At 36.9% G+C, this 18868-nt stretch overlaps 1 protein-coding gene across 6 annotated transcripts in view; it reads right to left on the reverse strand.

The window, feature by feature from the left end:
* The window catches only part of INPP4B (inositol polyphosphate-4-phosphatase type II B), a 345020-nt gene that overhangs the window by 36010 nt on the left and 290142 nt on the right, over window positions 1-18868 (reverse strand). For all 6 annotated transcript variants that reach the window (XM_049814712.1, XM_049814711.1, XM_049814713.1 and 3 more), the window contains 6 exons: window positions 18612-18784; window positions 17494-17617; window positions 16322-16439; window positions 11491-11631; window positions 8365-8462; window positions 4036-4148 (listed from right to left, as the gene is read on the reverse strand). In XM_049814712.1, coding sequence (XP_049670669.1) covers window positions 4036-4148; window positions 8365-8462; window positions 11491-11631; window positions 16322-16439; window positions 17494-17617; window positions 18612-18784 — 767 coding nt within the window. The remainder of the gene's footprint in view (window positions 1-4035; window positions 4149-8364; window positions 8463-11490; window positions 11632-16321; window positions 16440-17493; window positions 17618-18611; window positions 18785-18868) is intronic.

Consider the following 18868-nt stretch of genomic DNA (forward strand, 5'->3'; position numbering starts at 1 on the left):
CTGCACACAATCTTGTACTGCAGTTGCAACCAAGTCTCCCCCCTGCCCACCCTAACATGCCCCCACCGCAAGGGAAACAAGAAACCGATGGTGGACCCAACAGAAGAAAATAATCTACTGTTCTTAGTCCTACGCATTTTAAGCAAGCCACTGAAATGTCTACATGTACTACAGCTTACCAAACCATCCAGTTTCCTGAACTTGAAATCAAAAGTATTTGTGTTAGCCTAGACTATAAAAAGTTGCTTCATTTATTCCTCACTGTGACAACCACCCTATTCAATTAAAGCTTAATTGTCTGGACACCTAGTGAATGTTGAAAAAATGAAGAAAAACTTTGACGGGTCTTAACTCAGACTCATGAACATAGAGGACTAACTTCTCATGAGGGTACGGATTCTGACACATCTGAATTTAAATGTAGTCCTCATTTTCAACAGGCAAACTGTTAAATGCGTGACCCAGAACAACTAAATCTTAACACAAATGACTGCCATGGATTATCTACTTTCACTATACATTATGACAAAATTATAAGGGATAAGAGAAACATGACATATTTTTAAGGATAATTTCTCACCTTAAGAATCAATCTGTGGTTGTAGCGCCGCATTAAGTTTATACTTTGGGTTCAAACAATATTTTACTAGAACTAGAAAAACTTGAAGGAGAGCTGGTTGCCCAAGAGTGGATCTAGACTTCCCCTGATATAATTTGTCCTAAGAAAAGGTAATACTTGACTTTGCTTGCTGCTATCCCTGGACAATCATAGCTATACCAGTATCAAAAAAGGAAATAGTTATGAGAATAGGGCAAGGCAATAAATTACAGCAGTTCACTTCCCAGCTTAGCTATCAAGTGTTTACTTGGGATCTTGCAGGATGAAACTGGAATGTGATCTTCATAATCTCACTTCAGCAAAAAAACATATTTTTATCTGTTAATTGCATTCTCAGAAACTGTGTTGAAATCAATGGCCCAGAAAATACTCACATTCTTTAAGGTCTTTGCTATATCGTGGTGAGGGCAATCTCAAAAGTTAATTGAAACTAACTTTGAACCCAAAGGCTCGTAAAGGAGAACCTGAGAGTGTTTCTTCCCTCCTATAATTCAAAATTTTAAAACTTAAATCTGTTTAAAAATTTGGAAAGTTACATTGCGTTTTAAATAAAGTACTAGAAGATAAGTTTTTTGAATAACGCTGTGAAAGAAGTTAACTGCTTAATTGAAGAGATTAGTTCTCTTTACACTAGTCTCTTTTGAAGTCCATGAGTCATTGTGACTTCGAAGTGAATGAGACATAAAGAAGAAACACCCAGGTAATTATTCTGGATGAGTGATGGTCTCTGATGCAGGGAAGGGAGATTAAATCTCAAATCTGGGTTGACAGCATACATATAAAGTGCTGGTTAGTGAGAGTCAATTTTGAACTGAGAAGCATTCTAGGCACAACAAGCAAATGACCATAACCACAAGTTTATTTTGCATTGAAGTTCAGTACAAATGTCTCAATCATTCTAAAGTGGATTAAATAGAAAACAATTTGTTAACTTAAATAAACAAATTAAAAGCTCCTTAGAGTCTGATTTAAGGAGAAATGTACGTTAACCTGATAGGCTGGCCCAGAATGACTCAGTTCACTGAGCAGCAGCAGTTAAACAAAGTAAATAATTAACATGGGCAAACACAGTGATCTGATGCTCTAGAAATCTAATAAGGGACAATACCAAATATATAGTAATATCATTATATCAGAACACACAGCTTATGATTAGTGCCAGCCTGAATTTTATCCTCAATTTAGCACACTTCTTCCCCAAATATATTGAAGATACAGGAGGAGGAAAAATAGATTTAACATTTATTAGAACTTTAGAGAGTCTCCCTTAAACACAGATTTAAATGATTAGGATTGTGATTCAGTTTAAAGAGCAAATGATAAAAGCATATAAAACCATGAAGATTAAAACAAGGATAAATCAATACTCTGATTATTTCTCCTGATAGAAGACAGAAGATGAAGGGTGCAGCTTAAGAAATGAAAATGTGTAACATTTAAAACTCTGTCCCATTACATTTAGAATAAGAAATGTTTGTGATACCAATTCAAAAGCTGACTTTTAAAATGCAGATGTGTTCTCACAGTACCCTTACAACAGGCATTGCATGCAGGTACAGATACATATGCATATCCGTGTAGAATCTCATACATCTACTGAATAACAAAGTGATATCCTTACATCCTTTTCAATAACTAAATGTAACATACTATAACAGTGTGTAGATCAATGGGTCCAGAAATACTCATTTCAGAAGGTTGCAGTAAGGTAATGTGAAGAGAAATAGAATACAATGAAGGAAAAATCTGAAACAGTTTGCATGTCCAAAGACTGCTTTTTACCCATGAAATTATTTTCGGGGAGTCCTCAATAGATGGTAGAAGACAACTGTCTATATCCAAAGATTAAGTAAATTCTGTCATATTCTTTGTAGCTCATTTTACACTATCCTGTACTGATTCATCTTTTACTTCTTTAGAAAGCAATGTCTCATAGTAATTGCAGAACTGGTACTGCAAGAAAAGCTTATATTTTTACTCACAACATATTTATACTGCGATAGCATGTGATAATATTTATTAATGACAAGACAAATCATTATTAGAAATATAAAAAAATCACAGCAGTGTTATTAATAGAAAGACATAGTTAATATTGTCTTGTTCTTGGTGTTAATGAAAAGTCGTGGAAAATTTTATTAATATTTTGTATCAAATACTTATTTGCCTTGAAGGGTATAGGTATTTGAAAGTTCCCCAAAACACAAGGCCTTGCTTTCAATTTCAGTAGATACCAAAGACTCTGCTCGTATAAATGGACAGACACATCAAGGGTACTTTTCTAAATCTAAGACAATTACCTGGCTGAATTTCACATTCCTGAAAAGCTTGATCTCTTTATAAACATCTCAGGGTTGTTTTGTTGTTTTGGGGTTGGGTTTTTTTTTTTAACATGTACATGCAAAAACCATAGAATCGGGAAACAAAAATGTATTATGTGAATAAAGCAAAGCAAATATTATTCATTGTTTGATAAACATTTTTCTTTGTGTTCTCCCTGTGTCTGAACATCTGCCCTTTGCATATCTAGCTTATTTTGTGTTGCTATTAGTGGCTGTCATGGTGACACTGGCTAAAAAACCCATAAAATGTGATTGACTAAAAGTTGTACTGATAAACACTTATTTATAAAACATAAGTACCTTAATTACAGAAAATCAAAAGTTGACTGCAGCAATATTAAACAAAAACCAGAGCAAGTAATCATGTCCTGCATCATACCTCAAGGCTTATGGACACTAAACAATAAAAGCAAGATATTTTTAACACCCCAATTTTATGTTATCAGGCAACTGATATGATTTTAAACAACAAAAAAAGGTAGATACTGTAGCTGAATACTGTATTGTCACTCTCATATGAGGTGACATATTTACAGCTATGCATGATCATTCAAGGAATTAATTCTGCCCATACTGGGGATGAAGGGATTCCTCTGCCTAAAAACAGGCTCAGTTAGTTAAAGAAAAAAACAAGCCCCAAACAAAAAGCAAACCTCTTTACCCTGTTAGAGAACTCACTGAGATAAATGAAAAATCCTGCATCTGGGACAAAAGAACCCCAAACACAGGCCACGGACTGCCTGGTTAGGAGAAGCTCTGCAGAAAAGGGCCTGGAGGATGTAGGGGACAACAAAGTGTCCAAGACCACCTCTCACTTTGAATTCTAGCCAGTTCTTCCAGTAAAGAAAATCAGAAAAAGAAAATATCTGTAATTTAAGTATAGGAAGAAGAGGTATATTCATGACTGGAATGAGAGACCATCAGAATGGAAATGTTAGAGAGCCATTTCAGCATATCTATCTACTTTAATCACCGAGTTTTCCTCATATCCTTAAAATCCATTGCACTTACAATATCAGCAGGCATGTAAAAATTAGTTCATCACATGAACATACATGAAAAAAGAAAGCTTACCGTTGCAGCCAGCCACATGATTTCTACATTCTTTCTCTTTTTGGCCTGGATATTTTGATGGAGATTTTCTAGCAATCCCTTTAAATCATTTTGTTCTTGAAAATGTGGTAGACCTGGAAAAAAAGGATGATAAGGTTGCTCATTTTGATAAGGTTGATGATATCGTTGTGGTCACTAAAGAACGCCCATAGTAAAGAACAGGTCTATTATTTACAGCCTTATTTGGGAACACAGGATGGAAAGTACCAGCTAAATATTTAGGGAATAAGCAAACCTTATTTCTTTCAAAGTATTGGGTTGTCCTCCCTAAGATCTTCACCATGAAAAATTAAAGTGTCTTCAACTTTTATCTTATAAATGGATGGTGAAAACATTCAAATCTCTGCTGTTGTTCTGTTCATCCACTATTATAGACATTCAATGGAAATAAGTAGAGAAATAACTGCGTGTATTAAAACCCACTTTGATGGGATGATTCTTTTATTTTTTAAGTCAAAATATTTTGCTTTTGTTTTAAAAATGGAACATTTCATTTTTCTTTTAAAATGATACTTTAGTTCCTAATATAACATGAGTATTAAATAGCACTAAATACATCCGTGGTGCCCCCCCCCCAAAAAAAAAAAAAAAAAAAATTTCTAACAAAGGATATTTTTCAGCCTGAAATTAAATGGGACTTTAATTGTGAAATACTAAATAATTTCAGGTTTACTTAAAGTCTGAAATTTTACCTACTTGCCCTGGCTATGGCCGCTGAACTGAAGTTTTATTAATCATAGATGTCTAGCAAGAATTCAAGAGTAGGCAACTTAATTTGCTCTTGTTTTTTGTGTATATACAGGAGGGGTTTTTTTCTAATGTTACCTTTATCTTCATTAGTTTTGAAAACCAGTAGAAACACCAAAATCTGTTTTTTGAAATTATTTCTTCTTACGGTAGTGAAGTAAAAAAAATTTAATAATCATTATCACCAAAGAAAGACTCAGAACCAGTTGAAACAAAATAGATAAATACATACATTTTTTCAACAAGAAAAAGTAGGATGTGCCATCCAGAGGGGAAAAAACCCCAACAACCCAAACCAAAACTCTAAGATTTATATTCAATTCAAAGAGTAAAAATGAGGCAACTACTAATGCAGGTCAAAATCCATTCTCCTAACCTGATCACAGCTGGAATGATCCCTCTTATCAATGGGCTTTTACCTTTTCTCCCTAATGAATTCTGTAGTTTCCCTTAACCATGATTCATAGTAAGAAGTAATTTAAATATACTGAGAAAGAACTATTCTAAAAATGTCTAAGTTGCCTTACCTCATACTGTGCTGCCAAAAAGAAAAAAAAATGCAGAAAAAGTACATTCAATCTAGTTTTGTAATAGTCTTAATGAGGACTGTTTTATCTGTGTATTACAATTCCTGATCATACAATTAGATAATGCAGAGCATATAAAAATACATCACAACCTGCTAGACTATTATACTCATCCTACATCTGTTTCTTTAAAATATATAGCATACAATGAGTACTCTAAGAAGATGCTTCCAGATTATGAGAATGTATCACTAGGTAAACATTTTATTGCTCCAAAGCAGTTTTCCTTTGGTTCACAGGAGAAAAGGCATCATCTCAGAGATGACTTTACCATAGGTAAAGCAAGATTCTCCTAATTTATAGTATTGCCAAATGAGCTGCATCTTGACTGGATGTGATCGACTGCCTAAATTCCTTGTGTCACAAAACAGTACTAAGCCATCAAATAATTCTCATGCATTATAAGGGGAAGTACAAAACAGACTCCTAGACTTTATGTAGAAAATGCATGTACTGCTACATGCATTATGATGCTATGGAAGAAAAATCTTCATTTGCTTGCAGGATTTCTAAACCTTGCATGCATCCCTCTTCTCACGTGGGATGATACTGCTGTTTTTGGGGCTGTTAGGTATCAAACCAGCAACACCGAATATCACTTGCGACATAGGTTTCTCTGATTTTATGCTTTCAGCTGTTTAAACTGAGTTCTAAGCCATTCTTTTCAATTAATTATGTACTACTAAACAACAATCGTACATTTTTGTACCCTTAACATCATTAACTATTCTATAAAAGCAGTACTATTTTGGTGCATAAACCAGAACTACATTCGGTTGGCATTTTTTGTAGGAATCTTTCTGGGAACACACTGTTGTTTATTGTTTTCAGAGTTTCCAGTTAGACAATTAAAGAGACTAAGAAACAGATGAGTGACAGAGTGCATATTCATCTAAAAGAAGATAGCAAGTCAGTGTTTGGCATATGCAGTTACATGCAGCTGAAGACTTTCAATAATAGGGAATAGAGAGAAAGCTAGAATATTATTGGCAATGGGAATTATAGAGATGAGAGAAAAACTAATAGCAAAGGTGGCAATACATTTATGGGAGTGGAAAATTGAATTCTTTGAAATGGAATATATGAATGAAGCAGCAGGCAGGTGAGGCTGCCTAAGGATGGTGGATGCAACAGCCCGGCCAACAGGGCTGTGAGTCCTCAAATTCTGTCTGGCTTTATGAGCGCTATTTGTAACTAACAGCTTTGTGAACAGAGTCCTGCACTTATTTTGTAGCACAGATTTGGCACTACAGGAAACTATCTGGAAAGGTGTGACAAAACCATCAAGGAGCCATCAGTACTGGACGGCTCTCACTTGGCTACAATGCCAGGGATGCTGCCAGCTTGGATGGAGATTTATCTTCCTGAGAACTTGAGCACAGAGCTGGGGGAACAGGGGAGGAGCTGAAGTCCTCCCCCAGCTGAACAACTTGGAGAGCTTAACTTTTTTTTCCAGGGAACTGGTTTAAAAGACACATTCCTCCAAGCCAAAAGAGTGATTCCGTGTAATGCCAGGGAGTGACTGGGAAGGGCAATGGAACCAGAAGGTGCTTTGTGCTCTGTAAAAATTTGGACAAAGAACAGACTCAGATCTTAGAGGTAGAAAAAAAGCAAGAAGGTAATAATAACCAGAAAAGACATGATGAATTAGACAACAGTAGTTCTCAAAAGCCTGCACAGTCTGGAAGAAGTCCAGGGAGACTGTGCGGCTCACTAATAATCCTTCTGCAGGAAGACAGTACAAGGTTAGTTTCTGTTAATGAAAAGCAGCCAATACGATCTGCATGCAAATTTTTGCTTTTATATAATCAGATCCATTTATGAGGTAGCAGATCACTGCTAGACCTAACCCCAGATGAGGTTAGTTTTTCAGGATGCTTTCTTGGCAGGGTCCCCCTAAAGTAATTACTAACTTTTTGTATGAGTTTCTCGGTAGAAATCCTAGAGATGCAAGTGGATGGATGGGCATACTGCCCACCATTTAGGAACAGAGCTTTCACTTCTGTCAAAATTATCAACAAATGAAAATCATCCCATTATAAAAGATAAACATGTACACATATACAGTGACACATTAGGTATAACTACAAGTACGTGCATGTAATGGATAATTCGTGAAAGTAACCAATACAGGCTGTTCTGTAAGAGAACAGAAGCTTTGCAAGAGATTTTAACCAGCAGTATTCACCATGAGGAGTCACACGTGTCCTCAAGGGTGACAGATCTTTAGATTCAAAAGATTCACACACACACCCACCCTTACCCAGGGGGAAGGAGCAGAGACCTAAACCCAAGCTATTGAAAATCAGTCTGTAAAATCTGCAACATTTGGGAATACAGTTTAGGCCTTAAGACTACTTTAACAGGATTAGATTGATACAAATGGTCTCTTCAGTGTTTGCTTTCAACAGTCGAGTAACAGAACAGTAATGTTTACGATAGTAAATTTCTACAAAATTGGAATATAGGGCCTATTCTAATGGAACCATGTTATTCATATCAGTGACATTAGGATGTGGCTCATGGTGTGTATTTGCACTGCAGGTTTCTCAGTGGTTTGCCATACCTTAATACATTTTCAAAATAAGAATGGAGGGAATGGCTGTAACTGATGAAAATTCCCACCAAGTATTTCTGCACAAATGTAGTAGGTACAGATTGTACTCTACTTAAAATAGTAAAAAGCATATTATACTAATAATTTAAAAGAGCTTTTCAGTTCTTCAGTACTCTGTTTCACTCTCCCTGTAGTTTCTGCTGTGGGGGCTGCAGTCACTACTGACTTCAGCAGGGCTGTGTACAGGCACAAAGTGTTTACCTTTATGGAACAAGTTATGGGACTGAGACCTAAATCTAAAAGCTGTACGCTAATATTGTGCTAATATTACTTTCTTATAATCTTTCACCTATCAAACCTTTTCAAAGCCATTTGGATATTGCATTATTTTGTACTCACAATCAGGAGGCATTTTTTCTGTAAATAGCTTGTAATATTCTTTTAGGAGTTCTAAGTTTTCCTGGTTAATGTTTTCCTGCAAAGTGGTATCTCCAAACCTATAAAAAAGCACAATAAAATGATGAAAAAAATGCCCAAAGCTAAATTATCCTGCAGAATGATTTCTAGTGTTGAATGTACTAGATTTTGTCAAATGTACAGTTGCTAATCATGTGCTTTGGAACTAATATTTGGGAATGAGGTCATCACTCATGGATAATTCTTCCAAAAACTTACAGACAAAGTAATCCATTTACAGACAAACATTCAATAAAGCACATAATCTTTTTGCCTTCACAAATCCTGAATAAATGCAAGGGCTCTCTGTGGGAATTTCAAACAGCACCACAGGCAGAGAACACCGACTCCTACATCTCTTACTGTTGCCGTTGCTTAGCTATATTAATTTCTACCAGAGCTGGACAATACTGAAGCCACACAAGACGGAAAAGATGCAAGTGTCAGGCGGAAAACCTTCTGAAGAACTAATTTCTGCTCTGATCTGAGAATAGTTGCTATAAATAGTCAAATTGATTACTTCTCTGGGCCCTTTCTGCCCTACGCTGCTCCTGAGCTGTTAGTTATCTTGGTTTCTTGTATCTGAAACTAATGAGAGAACCATTTCTCTGCTGTTGAGCAGTGATTTCACCATTAAGCTTCACAGAGTTATGACCCACAGGCTAGCTGGCTTCAGTCATCTGCCTCTAAGCTTGCTGCAGCACACAGACCTCAGCAGTCGCTCTACAGTGCTGCAGCTGGCTCAGGAGCACGTGCTGGGGTTTCTTGCAGCAGTCAAGTCTACTGGGAACACATCACCCAAATCCTCATTATTCTGGACCCCACAGAGAACCCAGACAACATCAGGATGCCATTACACTTATCCACAAACTGACTATAGCTATATAGGCAAATATCTCTCTCTCCGAGACCAAAATTTCTACAACAGACAAGTTTCACACAGGCTAAAAAACACAAAACACCCCCCCCCCCCCCCCCCCCCCCCAAAACCCAAAACCAACCCCCAAACACCGGGTACCTCTGCTATGAGATATGAACATAAAGATGGGAATGTCCCTTAGGCAGTTAGGGCCAAGTTTTTGCAACTCATCTTTAGAATAGCCTTGAAATGAAGAAAAGGAAGACAGAAAAAGAAAAGGAGTAGTACAGAGACGGAGGCATGGACAGGTGAGTGAGAAATTCACGTAAAGAAAAGGGGACATAAATCAGATGATACCAAATGTGCTGCTACAGCATGCAGAAGGGAATCAAATATTTAAATAAGCCAAAGAGCAAGAACACTTGGCTACTTCCTCAGTAGCCATTGCTGCACTGTCACATGGGAATATTTCTTTTAAATCAGATATATTCTCAACTGGGCTTCAGTGAAAGAAGAGATGTTTGCACATAACAAAGTAACGTTTTCTAGAAATTTATCACAAAACTGTATTTATAGTCTCATGTTCATTTCCCCACAAAGAAATATTTTCTACCAAAAAGCATGTGCAGTGTTTCCAATCCCAAAGACAAATGTGCAGCTTTAGGAGTTAAGCAATAATTTGAATTATGTCTAATGTTTACGCCTATAAGTGCATGCAGAGAAGCTGTTTCTGCATGGAAAAATCCAACTTGATTTGCTTGATAGATATAGATATTAAGATATATAGATAGATATCTATCAAGTCCCCATATATCTGGGCTGTTTCTAAATCTTGTCAAATCTTTCTTCAGGACATTTGTAACATACAGTCCTTCCTGCCTGTCCCACCCATTTAAGCTCTCACAAACCTGCTTCTTGGTTACTGCATACTCCTTTTCTCTGATTTTGGAAAAACATGATGTGTCCTAGTCACAATTGTCATGACTGATTTTGTTGGGTTTGTGTGTTACCACGTTGGCCATGTCACTCCTCTCACAGCATCACTTTTCCCTTCTTTATGGCATCAAGAATAAGCTATTTTCATTTTCAATACTGTTTCAAGTTCTCTAACCAACTACTCAACTCTTTCATCAGTAAAATATCAGTTTTTACTGCCTTCTGATTCAGCCTATGTCTCCCACTTCAATTTTCTACCTAAATTTTCTCACACATCACCACTCATAACTCAGAGAAGTCTCCCATAAACATCCACAAAGCAACCTGACGGCATTCCTTAGAAGTCTTCCTTAATAGACTGCTTTTACTCTGCTGTCTACAAAGAACAGGACATGAAATTCCTGTTGTGCTTAACTTCTCGCCTATTGTACAGGTTAATGGGTTTTCACTGTCTCCCTCTATTTCCCCAGTCACACTTGTGCTTTTGGTTTTGAGTTTGTAGTGAATGCAATCTAAAGGTATGTATTGTGTCTCTTGGATGCTCTGTTAATAAAACCAGTTTAAAAAAAAAAGTAGTTCTCTCAATGTTGATGTCTATCTTGCAGTTTCAGCATTGCACAAACTTGGTATTTTAACATGACTGACACATACCCTTCTCTTGGAAGAGAAAATTAAGAGGTTGGTGAAACCTCGACTATTATTGTACTAATTAATTAGTTTCCAGCAATCTTTTCAGAAGAGTAATATTAACACATCAGAACTTTAACATCAGCCTTCCTGTTTCTACAAACATATTACTAATGCATTCCCTATTATTAACTACCACTCCTCAACCCTGGAAAAAAGTCCTAAAAAGCTGAGAAAAATCATCTCTTTCTAGCTTATGACTTGTCCAGCATCTTCAACGCCACCTTTAAGATAATAAGAATTTCAAATTTTCAAATTCATGTTTGAGAAGGCCGAAGTACTGTATATGAACAAACTTCTACATCCGTGAAATAGAAATCCATTTTATATCTGTATCCAAAGGAAATCTGGTGTTGACTGTGTGAAATAGTCCTGCATATGGTCATATCTTCACTTGCACTTTTTCATTATTTTGCATTGCTTCATAGCTTGTGCTTATTTCCTTTAATACTTTTTAAAATACACACCGAGTCAAATGTGAGGTGGTCCAAGAGCAAGTAACAAAAAAGATTTATTTTTAGTCCTGAGAGATATCCTGCATGAGCACGGCATAGTTGGACAGAAAATGAAACACAATTTCTTCTTACCTCTCTGCAAGTGTTTGCTGTTCATTGATTCCAACATTAAAGAGTACTGGATACATGCGAAGTAGCTTTCCTTCTTTAATCTCTTGTGGCAGCAACTCAAACATCTTTGCCGGAAGCTGGACCTCTATAATGTAATGTTCACTAGGAAAAATAAAAAGAAGAAGAAGGATAGGAATATTGATTGGTTTGCTTGAAATTATAACCTTCCTAAATTATAGAGAACATGTAGACTTATAAATCAGTTCCCCCCTTTTCCCCTTAATTGTACTGAACAATAAAATATGACGATTCAGCTTGCTTGTTTTAAGAATGTAACCAAGCTACATGGAAAAAGGCAGGTATATATAATTATACACTCTTGATACTGGCTTTTTTACTGAAGTGAAAATAGGACTAAAGATGAAAGCAGTAAAAAGTCTTCTGCTACCAAAATACCATTGAGAACACCTCAACTCTTAAAATGCATCTTGCTGAGTTACAAAAATAACTTCCTTTAAGAAGTCACAACTTGATCCTGTATCCACTCTAAATGTAATATGAGCAAAAACCTTTCACCAAAAAACCCACAGCAAAATTCCCATTTTCTTCAGTGGCTGGATTTTCTCCCTGGGAATAGAAAGCATCACCAATAACAAAATTGCCTCTGTGAAGATAATAATTGAAGGCTCATTATGCAAACATGAATCCTATTTTAGGACAAGGGATATGATATATAACAGTTCTGGTTTTATGTTTGTGTTTGGTCTGACTTTATGAAAAAGCATGTTACTTTTGCTGCCAGTCCAAATTCTGATCACGTGACACCCTAAAGTTGAATTTCACCTGTCTTTGAGGGTTGATGCCTGACCCCACAATAGAAACAATGGCATGCTGTTAACTTAGTTCTTATTAGCTTTCTTTCCATTATTAGAGCAATCAGTCTAATAAAAGAACAGACTAGAAGCAAATCCATTTATCTCCAGGATCTGGCATTTTAATAATTCAAAGAGGGCCAACTGATAATGAAGATTGAAATTTTCTCTCCTGCACATTTGGTATCCCACCAAGAAGGAAGAGTATTACAGCAACAGGAGGGAAGGAGGATCTATACCCTACCTACAGAAACCAGGCCTAGGAAGTCACACAACTTTTGCATGTAAACTTAAGATGGGAAACTTAAAACCTTTAAAAATAATCCTTTAATAAGGATTAAAAACCTTTCAAAAATAATCTACCATGAAGTCCCTCCAACCCTTATTTTAATCAATCACGTGCTTCCTAAAGAATTGAAATACAGTCTGGATTACCCATGTGTAGAATTTGGGGGAGAAAAGGCAGAAAACATTGAAGAAAAAGGGTAGTTTCTGCAGTAGCTCTGACACCCTTGGCAAGCTGGAGGGATGAGTGGCACTATCTCAGAGCAGGCGTTTGGATAAACAGCTTCAGCTTAGAAGAGCTAGTGGTGGTGTTTGAACCTCTATCATGCCCACGTATCTGAGAACAAAATAAAATGGATCCAGTGCAGACTTGTGACTGAAATGTAACTACATTCAGCTAGGACAACAGCGTATGCTTTGGTACAGGCTAGAACTAGTGTGTGATCTTTGAGCAAATGCCAGATGCTCCCTACTGAGGGGGTTATCGGTTTTGAATGGAGGGGGGGGAAAAAAAAAAAGGGGTGGTGGTGGGGAAGAAATAGTTCTATTCCCCAGATAAGTCTATTTGGTTGGTGTTTTATTTAATGAAGTAACCCACGTGAAGGAAATGGAGAGTTAGCAAGGATGACAGTAAAGAACTCCGTACAAATGATCTTCGCACAGCAGCATTCATTCTCAGCCTGCATGTGAGCACTCCTAGCTGCTATCAAGTGCTACCAGAATATTTTTCTGTGATGAAGTGCTTTCATGAGGTTGAGAAGAAATGTTGGTTTAGTCTAATTCAAAGAGCATACGCTACTGAACCAAAATGCCACCAAATCACTGCATTGCTACATTTCACACTCCCAAAATCACTACAAATCCTTTAGTGTGTGAAAGGACACTGAGAAATGCTGACCTTTAGGTGTGACAAATTAACATCAGTAACATTTGAGAACTTCCCATTGTCCATTTTTCTTCATTTTTCAAAAGATTTTTTGAAGTCTCAGAGATAATCCTTGGTAACTTTTAAAAATCTGTAAGCAATTGCACAATGAAAATAACCTGCTTCCGATCATGTAAGTAGAAGGCTATCAAGCTGTGACAGAGAGCTGTCTGGAAAGTCCAGGAATGGTACTGGTCAGATGGTGGTGGTGGTGGGGCAGACCGAAAAAGAATTCGAAGCACTGAATATGGAGGACTTTTTTGACACTAATTTTCCAAAAATTTTACAGGTCCTATGCTTCTACTTAAACAAGAAACAGTAATACAGCAGTAAATTTTATCACCATGTGGTTTCTCTCTTTTATGGCTACACTCAGTGCAGAGACACCAGGTGATTTTGGGATGAGATGGATAAGGTGGCTACCATATTTTCCAGCGAGAAAGAAAATTCAGTACATAATTTTAAACATTTAACAATCTCTCAGGGAAACAGGGTGGAGAAATCCAGCATGTTTCAGAGAGTAAATAACAAAACACCATCTTTTCAGGACAATTTGTGTAAATTTAGGTATTAAGTATTTAAATGTATATGATTTCATTTAAACAGGACTGCTTAAGATTATCCTTTTCTTTGACTTTATTTGCCTTATTCTCTAATATTTGTTATCATCACATATAAAGATAGACAAACACTTGCAGTCCTGTTAGAAGGCTTCTGAAAATTACTTGCATGCAGCTGCGGGCCACAGACCCTGCAGCTACTTGCAGTTGGTTGAAATCACACACGCTTAGTTCATTGCAATAAACAGAAAACAAGTCGTTTACGTGCACCTTTGCTTTGCTTTGTAACAGAAAAGAAAATACACACATGGTCAGTCACTGCACCTCAGCTGGGAGATACTTTACCGAGATCTTCCTTCAGCTAAGTGACAACTTTTTAGACCACTTCAGTGTGGCTCTAAGTGCTAGTCCAATCGTGGGCTATGTTGAAAACATGGCATCAAACCCTGTGATGCCTCAAAGTTCATGTGCACAATCAAATACATTTTATCAAAGAATTTTATAAAAGGAAACGTTAACTACTTTTGCCTGTAATAAAAGAACCTGAGTGCCTGAACAGAACTTCACTTCACCTGGATGGTCGCGGTCAGCCACCCACCTCAGCAGGTTAGCACACTGCTAGTCAATGCCACGCTCTTTGGAAGGATTTGTTTGTCTACATAGAATCTCGGTCTTAAGCACTTCCCTAGAAAAACAATTACGAGTGAATACTCTGACTCTGCAAAACAAGAATTTGTAGCTTAATTTTCTGTCTTGCATGTCTACAGTCTTTTAGTCTCAGTTTATTGAGCCACACTATATTACAACCAAAATGATCTAAAAATTGTGGGGGTTTTAAACATTACTTAGGAAATAACTAGGTTTTCTACTGTCTTTTCTTTTTATGGTTGACTTCCAATGCCGTCTGATAGGAGCTGTCTCATCACAGCTCTAACAGGCATGGGGCTCCTCCACATAAGCCTTAAAGATTTTAGTTTTTTTTTGTCTGATACCGATTCCATCCAGTGACTACCTGCCAGTACGTACAGTACAGCAATCACAGGCAGTAACTCTTCTTTCTAAAGACTGACTACTCCATCAATCCAGAATGCCTGAGGCAGCTTAAAGCTCAAGTCTCTTTCAAACTGAGGACCTCCTAGCGTGACAGTTCAGTGTACCGCAGTAATGGCAGCAAGCCAGTAAATGTAGCTGCTGGATTTTTCAAGATTTTTGCCTGCTGTGACTTTCAAAGGATGTATTTCTTCTGTTTTATCTACATACCATAATTATTCTTAATTATTCCTGATGTGTTGCCTATCATACTCCGGCCTTCCTGCTATTTATTTCAATCCTTTCTCGGAAGGCCCATAGGATGAGAGTGAATCATCCAGAATAATTAAGTAAATCAGTGGTGAAAGCCCCCTTCAGAGGAAACATATCTTTTAGAAAAGTTGCTGCTTTTCGCTGAATTTAATTTACAGTCATCTTAAGAATAATGATACTATTAAGGAAGTGATTTCTGCAAAAGTAAAAACATTTGGAGCTTCAGACTAGAATAATAATGATGATGAAAACCCCATTCCTCCTGTACAACAATCTTGTTAACCCTCTTATAGCCACAATTAACGAAGTATTTCAGCTTATGGCCTGATATTCAGCAGTGCTTATGCGAGATGCATAATGTCTTAGTGGCTTTATGCAAGGATTTCCAGGGTTGTGTATGTCCTGTGTGATCTTCAGCAACTAAGATAGGCTTCATTTTTCAAAAGTGACAACTAAGTTTTGGCATCTGAGTTTTTCAGTTTCCATCTTAAGACAATCAAGGCTTAACTCTTAGAAATGCAGTTTCATTTGTCACACTGAAGTACAAGTTCTGGACAACTCAAACCCAAGTTTCTTCAGTTAGAATATTGACCTTGTCACTTCTCTTTGATTCAAGATCTATATACGAAAAATGCAACAGAAGCTCTGCAAACACAAACACCGTTTTGATTAATTTGTATTAATAATTGGAACTTTCAGCTTTTCATCAGGAAAGTAGCCCAGAGCCCATATTGGTACTAGCTTTACAAATCCCTACTATGTCATTACATCTACATTCATCTCATTAAAATTAAAACTACTGCACGTTCCACATAATAGAATTCATCAACAAGAAAACCATTATCTGGGTTTTCATGTGCTACAGATTAAAACTACATGCCATGGGCTCCAGGAAACAAAGTTCTTACCGCCTTCCAGTTATAATCGGCAAAAAATCTTCTGATTTGGCTTCAATGACTTTGAACATTACTTTCTGCAAATCTGAAATTCCGACAGCCATGTCCTCTAGCATCCCCGCTTCTTCACCTATATGGAAAGATTACAGAAGTTATTAATAGAGTAGACAGACCAGCCACTGAATAGGTTAGAGTAAAGCAATACAGGGATTATATTTTCCAGTCCGTGCATTTAAAAATCACAGCCCTAAATCCACATTAAAGTAACCTACATAAAACCAGACTGATTTTTAGAACTGCTGACAATTCTCTGTGGCCTAAATGATAACTATGAGTATTAAGCACCTCTGAAAATCATCCTGCTCTCTATGTGCATAGAATAACCTTAAAAAAGCCATTTTTGTCTATTCTGAGAGTGTTTTTAAAGACTGTCCTGCTGATGGAGGACAAAGGTTTTGAGAATAACAACGAGTACCTTGCAAAAGGGAGCCTGACAGCAATCTCCAAGTGAGTATCTGCAATTGCCTGTGCATTAAAGAGCTGCAAAAATGCTAAATCCCTCTACTTTGGTCAAAATCTCTAATTTGGGAAAGGATTCCAATACATCTAGTTCATAGCATTTTGAAACGTACAGCAGTTTCTCCCTCCAAATGCCCTTTTTAATACCTATCAAATGATGGCATCTGTAACAAGCTAGGAATTAAACAGTTTTCAGGCTATCCTCACATCACTAATAGTGGCGTGCTCAGGGTGGAGGCTAAGAGTCAGTAACTGTTTAAATCTGCTGTTTGGGTTAGCCTTATAAACCTGCTATTTTGGGTCAGGCCAAATGCCTATACAAATAGAAACAGTTTTATTAAACCCAAAAGTTCCACTAGCTGTACTGAGGAAGGAGTCTCCTGTATTTAAGACAACGTAGTTCACTCTGCATGGAATAACTGGCAACTAGTGTTCTGAGGGAAACTGAGAACAAAATAAATGAGTAATTTTTGATGCAGAATTGACAACACAGTATTAATGATTTCACCTGTGCTATTATATGGAAGCCTATTGTCTCCCAAGGGTAATATTTGTTGATTCAATAAGCCAAATTACTGGAAGCAGAACAGAGGTTAAAATAAGAACCTCCTGGGTAAATTTCTAGTCTGGATACATAAGGACCTTTGTCCAAGAACAATACTTACTATACGTACTAAGGAGTCCTTCATATTGCACAAGCAATCCAACGCTATGAAGCTGTTGTAAAAATCCTTGATCACGTAAACCTGTGTGCAATTTGATTACAAACCCACAGACCAATCCAGCAAGCTATAAAGACAACAAAAAAAAAGTGAAATTAACAGATGCACTGTTAGAACATAGTTAAAATGAGGCTAAAACAGAAGTAATATTTAGATATTTGAGAAAACAGCATAGATCTTTCTGTTTAGTGACTACATACATAATTTCATATTGATGTATTACTGAGGCATTTTTTTTCTGTAAAAAGCAGTGAAATATTCCCTTATTTTACATTAGATAAGCTTCATTTGTTTTGTGGTGTTGTGTGTTATTTACACAGACATAAGTGAGACCAGAACCTCCATTGGCGGGCTATAAACACATAAGGCTATGAATTATAATGGATTTGAAAGCAGTTAGGCTCCCAATGCAACTGAATCTCCTCGGCAGTTGCACCCTAACTCCTTAATTATATGTTAGGAAAAACATATAACTTAAGGGAAAAATTAGACTAATAATTTTGAGAAAAATCTATCTGGAAAACATGATCTACAGGAGAAGATCAAAAGAACTTCAGTTATTTACCAAGAGAAGACAAGTCTGAGAAGAGACATGCTAATTCAAACAGTAATATCTGCTACAAACTGAAACCAAATAATCTGTTCTTCATTTCCAAGGTGACCAGGAGAAAAAAACCACCTAGCTTGAATGGCAGCAAGGAATATTCAAAGGATAGACTTGGGAACTTCACCTACAGGTGAGGATACTGGCATATAATCTAGGAAGACTAAAAATAGCTTTATGTATCCTTCTTTGTGCAAAAGGGAGATGAGGTAACCTTTTCCAGTCCATTGCAGACGTACTTCTCTGACTCAGTGATACAGTTACTATGGGTTTCCATTTACTCTTAATTTCTCTATCACATTATAAAATATTTAAGGGGATGTAACGGAAAATATCTGAAAATATTGTGCTAAATTGAAAAAAAAAAAAACAACAAAAAAGAAAACCACAAACATTGGCATGAATAGTATGCTTAATTATAGCAACAGTAGGACGTAAGTGACACAAGACAACCTACTGCTTGACTAAAGACGATGTCTCTTCTTAGCGTCAGCATCAAACATTGTGGCAAACCACAGGCAAGCTCCTGGAGCAGAACAAATGCCATTGATTGCTTTGCCCTGGTCACCACTTCTCCCATGCAGTCCTTCAGCGTAATCACCAGGGGGTAAAGCTGTTCATACCAGTCACCTAGAACAAGACAGATCATCTGTTCCAAGACGGAAAACTTGCAATGAAAATCCTTTTCAGAATGAGAAGAGGGCTGCAGTGGCT

Source organism: Accipiter gentilis, chromosome 12, assembly GCF_929443795.1.
Source record: "Accipiter gentilis chromosome 12, bAccGen1.1, whole genome shotgun sequence".
Lineage (NCBI taxonomy): Eukaryota > Metazoa > Chordata > Aves > Accipitriformes > Accipitridae > Astur > Astur gentilis.